Source organism: Gopherus flavomarginatus, chromosome 2 (genome assembly GCF_025201925.1).
Source record: "Gopherus flavomarginatus isolate rGopFla2 chromosome 2, rGopFla2.mat.asm, whole genome shotgun sequence".
Classification (NCBI taxonomy): Eukaryota; Metazoa; Chordata; order Testudines; family Testudinidae; genus Gopherus; species Gopherus flavomarginatus.
Window position 1 is genome coordinate 175,635,201 of NC_066618.1, and position 6,466 is coordinate 175,641,666.

A 6,466-nucleotide genomic window follows, 5' to 3' on the forward strand; every position below is an offset into this window, starting at 1 on the left:
GCACTGGGTCTTCAAAGAATTGTTAATAAATCAAGCATTAGTGAATCTGACCTGTGAGTATTTTCATTGTCATGTGGGCAGAGGGAGTAAATCATACAGTGAAAAGTAATTTAGATTTTAAAAGTCAGTTTTAATCTAAAGTATTGTTAATAACATAGGTAAGGAAATCTGATTTTTTTAATTGTAATTTAAAAAATTTTCTTTATTTTTTTGTAAACCATCCAGAATGAAAGAAAGACAGTGCAAATAATGTATCAGAAAGAGAACTATCCTTTTGGGTACATCTCTGAACTGAAATGTCGTGTGCTAGAGCTTCCCTATGAAGGAAAAGAACTTAGCATGATCATCTTGTTACCTGATGATATTGATGATAATTCCACTGGACTCCAGCAGGTGATTTATAGAAACCAGTCTCAGTTTCTGCTTGGATGGCATTTCCCAGTTTTCATGTAATATAGAACCTTCTTTTCAGTCTGCCCCTCACCCATTCAAAAGCCCACAAATTGTAACTTTTAACATTACACCTTCGCCTGTTCATCCTACCAACAAAACAGAAAAGAATTAATAACAAAAGGGGGAAATCCTGCTGTTTCCAGTTATCACCATCCTCTGATAGTCCTTAAGTACTTTCATGGTTATTTATTTTAGAAGTGTAATAGGAGTTTTACTGATCAAATAAAACATTGGGCCAGTTTCCAGGGTGTGGTGCATCTGCCTTGCATCACAGTGTTGGAGGAATCTGGCCATGGAACTTGACTAACTATCCACAAGAGCGTCAGTTCTGAGTAGGGAGATCTTCTCAAGTTGGGTGGGTGTAGTGGATGCTATGCTAATCCTCTCATTGCTGATGGCATGGGGTGGGGTTGCTCGAAGTAGGGCAGAAGTTTCCTTACACTCTGCTGATAGTCAGTTTGGTCCCTTAGAAATCTCTTGGCAGCTAGTGTTACTTACAGCAGCCTTCACTTCGTCAAAGTGCTGCAGAAACCCTGACCAATTAATTAATCCTCAGAACTGAGCCACGAGGTAGTTGACAAAGTGAAATAAAAATAAGTTACAGATAATAGTTAATCTGCATTTTCCTTTAAATGGTGGAGTTTATCGTTTAGCTGCTTTGGATGTCGTATTTTCTGTGCTTTCAAACGGTGAAGCTGATTATCTTTACTGAAGTGTCAAGAAGACAGCTCCCTTGTTGATTGTTAATTATTTTCGTTGAGTTTTAGTGACTTACACTTCCAAGTACTTAGATGAAGTGATAAGATTTTTTTTTTTTTTTAGTTGTTAGTACAGTATTTCTTTAACTCCTTTGTACAGAGCAGCAAAAATAAAACTCTGTGATTTTAAAGTTGGATGCTTTGGGTCAGATTCTGATCTTGATTACTGGGGTATAAATTTGCAGTAACTCCGTTGAATTTAATAGAATTACTGTGGGTTTATACAGGGGTAGCAAAGATCAAAGTCGGGCCATTTATGTTTATATTTATTTTACTTTGCATACGTATATCTTTAGAGACCGTCTTTTTCAATATTGCATTTTAAATGTTTTTGGAAGAGAAATACTGGTGATATTTCAGACTCTCTCTACACAGTTTAGTGATCTCTGTGCTTTTAATTCCAGCTAGAGAAGCAAATCACTGTAGAAAAGCTCCAGGAATGGACACAGCCACAAAATATGCATCCCATTGATGTTCATGTGCATCTGCCTAAATTTAAGCTGGAAGACAGCTATGACCTTAAATCAGATTTATCAGGTCTGGGCCTGCAGGATATATTTGACAGTGGCAAGGCTGACTTGTCTGGAATGTCAGGCGCACGCGACCTCTTTCTCTCTAAATTTGTACACAAGTCTTTCATAGATGTGAATGAAGAAGGCGCAGAAGCTGCAGCTGCCACTGCTGGCATTGCTATGTTCTGCATGCTCATGGAAGAGAATTTCACAGCTGATCACCCTTTCCTTTTCTTCATCCGTCACAACCCAACGCAAAGCATACTTTTCTTCGGCAGGTATGTTTCACCATAAAAGAGAAGAGAGAGCTACAGTTGAGGACCTGATCGTATTTCCACTTAAACCAGTGGGAACCTGTAATTATGTTCTTACTAATTTACATTGAAATTCTGCATTTCACAATAAAATCATGACTCAGAAATTGATACCTAAGATCCTTCTTGGGCTTCTTTTCCAATTCCTTAGGACTGATATCTGTTTGTGTACAGTAAAATCTACCTTATGCAATGACTTGCAGGGCTGACAAAGTCTGGTTGCTCAACATGGTAGATCTTTTAATAAAGGTGGACCAGAATTGAACCTAGTGCTTTTGGGGATTCTTTGAGATGGTTACTTGAGTCAGAAAATTCCCTAAAGTATGAATGTCCTCTTGTGTGAGTTTTGCCATATTACTGTGAACTGGCTGTGACTTCCTTTTTGTGTAATTCCGCTCTCTGCTGACTTTGATCCAGTAATTCAATGTACTTGTTCTGCAGGATAAGTTTGCAAGGCTTTTCCTTTCTTAGGGCTTAGCTACACTTGCAAGTTGGAGCGCATTAAAGCAGCCCTAGGTGTCCTAATGCACAACCCATCCACACTGACAAGGACTCTGCAGCTCGAGCACTCCTGGTAATCCACCTCCACCAGAAGCATAACGCTTGCTCCGTCTCGGCTGAACCATCCCAGGGTCAGTGTGTACGTGCTGTTGCATTACTGCGCTCTGATCGGCCTCCAGAAACGTCCCATAATCCCCTTAAGTCAAGTGTCCGCTCTTGTCATTGTTTTGGAATTAGCTGTAGGAATGCGGATATGCCCTTTCAAAGCTCCGTTTCTGACAGCCGGCATGCTTATCTGCTCTGGGACAAAGCAAGCCATTACTGTGGAATGCTGCTGTTGTGAGTATGTGTGAGAGAGAGGTGGGGGGTCTGCTGCTGTCTGAACTTACAAGACAGCATGCTGACATGCTCTCAGCCCCCAAAACCCACTCTTTCTCCCCCCAGATACACACAACACACTGCCTGTCACACTCCACCACCACTCCATTTTAAAAACACATTGCAGCCACGTGCATGCTGGGATAGCTACCACAATGCACTGTTCTCTGTGGCGTTGCAATAGCTACTAATGTGGCCATGCCCGTGAGCTCGAATCTGACAGTGTGGACACACTGCAGCACTTTCCCTACTGCGCTCTCCGAGGGCTGGTTTAATTCACAGTGCTCTACATCTGCAAGTGTAGCCGTGCCCTTAGAGTCTCTTCTTTTAGAGGCCTTTGAACAAAATGTTGTTTGGCACCAGAATGCACTGAACAGCCAAGTGGGCCTTATGTCTTGGGATAAAAGGTCAATTAGCATTTGTCTAGAGAGACTTTCTATTCTTAGAGAAAGTATTAAGCTGTTTAAACACGTGCAACCCTTTCAATCACTGTTTCAGAACTCTAGTATGATATTGCTTCTGAATGAGGTGGAGGAAATGGGACAGGCAATTTCTTAATGGTTTTTTAAGACATCTTAACACTTCTGTACATTTTAAAGAAAAATTTTAAAACTGTTTTATCCGTTTAAAATGTATGGAGATGTTGAGAGGTCTTGAAAGATTTTTCAGATCATTGAAACTAACTTTCCAAAAGGTAGTGCAATCTTGGCCTAAAACTGTAATATCAACACAGGAAGGATCCCTGCTTTCCAGGGAACTGCTCGGTAGCTGTTCCAAATTTCTTAAGTACAATTCAAATATATTAATGCTGCAGTGAGCTCTGGCCCACGTGGCTGGCTGGCTGCCTACTGCCTCTTTACTAACTGATTTTTGTACCAAATAACAGTTTGACTTCTAGGAACTGGTGTATTTATGTACTCACTCGTAATATCCTGCTGTTGCTTCCTGTTAGTACTAGTAGCCTGTATAATTTCATGTATATCCTGCGCAGTTATTTCTATGCATTAACAGTATAACCTCAGATATATTCTGTGTGTCTAATTCTGTATTCCTTTGTGAACCTCACTATAACTTTGCCTTGGAAGTACAAATAAATGGTTTTATGTAATTAAAAAAAGGCATCTGTTTGTCCACAGCAGGCAATTTTATGCACAAAATGTGGCATTTGACAGCACAAAAATGATTGTATATCTAAGTGATAACACCAAAGTGAGCAAGTGGGTTGCCGGGTGTGGTCTGCTGTATAAGTTCTCCTTTTGCATTTTCAGAATAGTTGGTGGCTATTGGGCAACAGCCTGTTGCGATGGGAGAGGGAGAGCAGAGAACTGGAGATTAAACTTGGGAAGGGGAGGGCAGAAGTGTTGAGAGAACCAGGAGCCGCTGCACTATCTGTGCGCTAAATGCACCTGGAAATATTTGGAATGATGCCTGGAACTGAAGGAGTGATTGGTGGGCAGAACACTGATGCTAGGAGCTGAACCGACTCATGATGTTGGTGTTCAGGAAACTGGCATGTCCTTAAATCATTTTTGAACTTCCTCTGGAAGTTCATAAGACTAACTGTCAATGTAACAGACTGCAGCTTATACTTCTGAGAACTTAAAAGCAGTGCGGGGAGAACAACTAACCGTTTACATTATGTTCCATAACAGTGTGGTCTCAGCATCAGTAAAAAATAAGGTTGAATCTGTTACTAACGTCTTGGTTTCTCCTTGTCAGTTGCTGGAAATGGGCCATTTTCATTACCACTACAAACAGTTCTTTCTCTCTCCTGCTGATAATAGCTCCCCTTAAGTGATCACTCTCCTTATAGTGTGTATGGTAACACCCATTGTTTCATATTCTCTGTGTATGTATATATCTTCCTACTGTATTTTCTACTACATGCATCCGATGAAGTGGGCTGTAGCCCACGAAAGTTTATGCTCAAATAAATTTGTTAGTCTCAAGGTGCCACAAGTACTCCTCTTCTTTTTGCGGATACAGACTAACACAGCGGCTACTTTGAAATCTGATATACTGAGTTTTTTTTTTTTTTTGAGAAATAACATAAGTCTGCAAAATGCCTCAGAATTATTTGCAGTTGTACTAGGCTCTTTGGTTTCCCTTCTGAAAATAATTCTGGGGTGATTGTTCAGTCTTTAAAAGTCTAACTTCTGTTCATAACAAGCGGGGCTTTTGCCAAAGTAATGATTAGGTCCTGTTTCATTGCACACTCTTTCCCTTACTGCACACTTAGGCCTGGTCTACACTTGAAAGTTATACCGTATAATTATGTCTGTTAGGAGTGTGATTATTTCTCTGATACTGGTATATCTCTACAAGCCCTAGTGTGGATGTCATTATACCAATAAAGGTGACATATTAGTATAGTTATCACCTTCCTGTGTAGGGAGAAGCTATACCCATAAAAAGCCCGTTTACACTGATGTAATGGCATTGCTTAAATTATACTGGTTAAAGCAATACAACTTTTCAGTATAGAAAAGACCATAAAACAGTTTGAAAAATGCAGCCCTGAATGTAGAAACAAATTACTTGTCATGTCACATTATTCAAACTTGCCGTGTCTTTGGACTGTTATGTAGGGATTTAGGGAATGGAAACTCTCTTAGTAAATTCTTCCTTTGGCTTTGGTTATTTTGGTGATTGTGAGATACAATTATGTCTACTTTCTCCAACAACGTGATATGCAGAGTCCAAATGGTTGTAATACAACAATTGATAGAAGTAAAACCATCTACTTCTTGAAATACAGTCAATTACAAAAAAAAAAAAAGTATTTTGACATAATACACTTGTCTTGTATCTCCTTGCTGAGTTATGTGGTTCCATGATGGCATTTTCCTATTTTTCTTTTTAAGATGGTCTCCCCTGTTCTCATGTCAGAAATCTAAACAAAGAGGGGAAACTGATTATACCAGGGAATGGTGAAAGTGACTGTAGCCTCAGGCAAGACATATTAAAATGGTGCTTAAAGTCAGGCTAAATCCTGATTAAGATGTCTAGATAAGTTACCTATTTTTAAAACTTGAGCAAACACCACCTCCACTTTAAGACAGTGGGAGATTCTAGGGTGTGAGATTTTTGAAAATCAGGTCACTCATTTGGGGTGTTAATCAGGCACTATGCATGAAAGTGGAGCCCCACTGAAATCAATGGCAAAACCCCCATTGACTTCACTGAAGCCAGCTTTTCATCCTAGAGGCCTGAATGTGGAATCTGGGGTCTAACTTCAGGCACACATCTTGGCCAAAGTACAGTCACACACACAAACTCTACAAAATATATACTTTTCTCTAAAAAAACCCAACTCATTTATACTAGTCCTATGTGTTACTGAAAAATAGACAAGTGTACTTGTTTCCCTTTAAAGGACTAGTAAATGTTTGAAAATTAGCTTTTCCATCCAGCCCCTGATCATAGGGACGGTACAATATAGGAAGCCACAACAAACATTTCTCTAGGATAGAGTAGAGGATTTCTAAAGGATACCATTTTGCTTCATGTTGGTGTCTCCTGACCAGAAACTACCATGCATCACAAAATG

General features: G+C 39.7%; 1 protein-coding gene across 2 annotated transcripts in view; it reads left to right on the forward strand.

The window, feature by feature from the left end:
• LOC127044905 (leukocyte elastase inhibitor-like) overlaps nucleotides 1-4,835 on the forward strand; it is a 186,158-nt gene extending 181,323 nt beyond the window's left edge. For both annotated transcript variants that reach the window (XM_050940191.1, XM_050940192.1), the window contains exons 6-7: nucleotides 226-393; nucleotides 1,616-4,835. In XM_050940191.1, coding sequence (XP_050796148.1) covers nucleotides 226-393; nucleotides 1,616-2,017 — 570 coding nt within the window. In that variant the 3' untranslated portion in view covers nucleotides 2,018-4,835. The remainder of the gene's footprint in view (nucleotides 1-225; nucleotides 394-1,615) is intronic.
• Nucleotides 4,836-6,466: the final 1,631 nt, after the last annotated feature.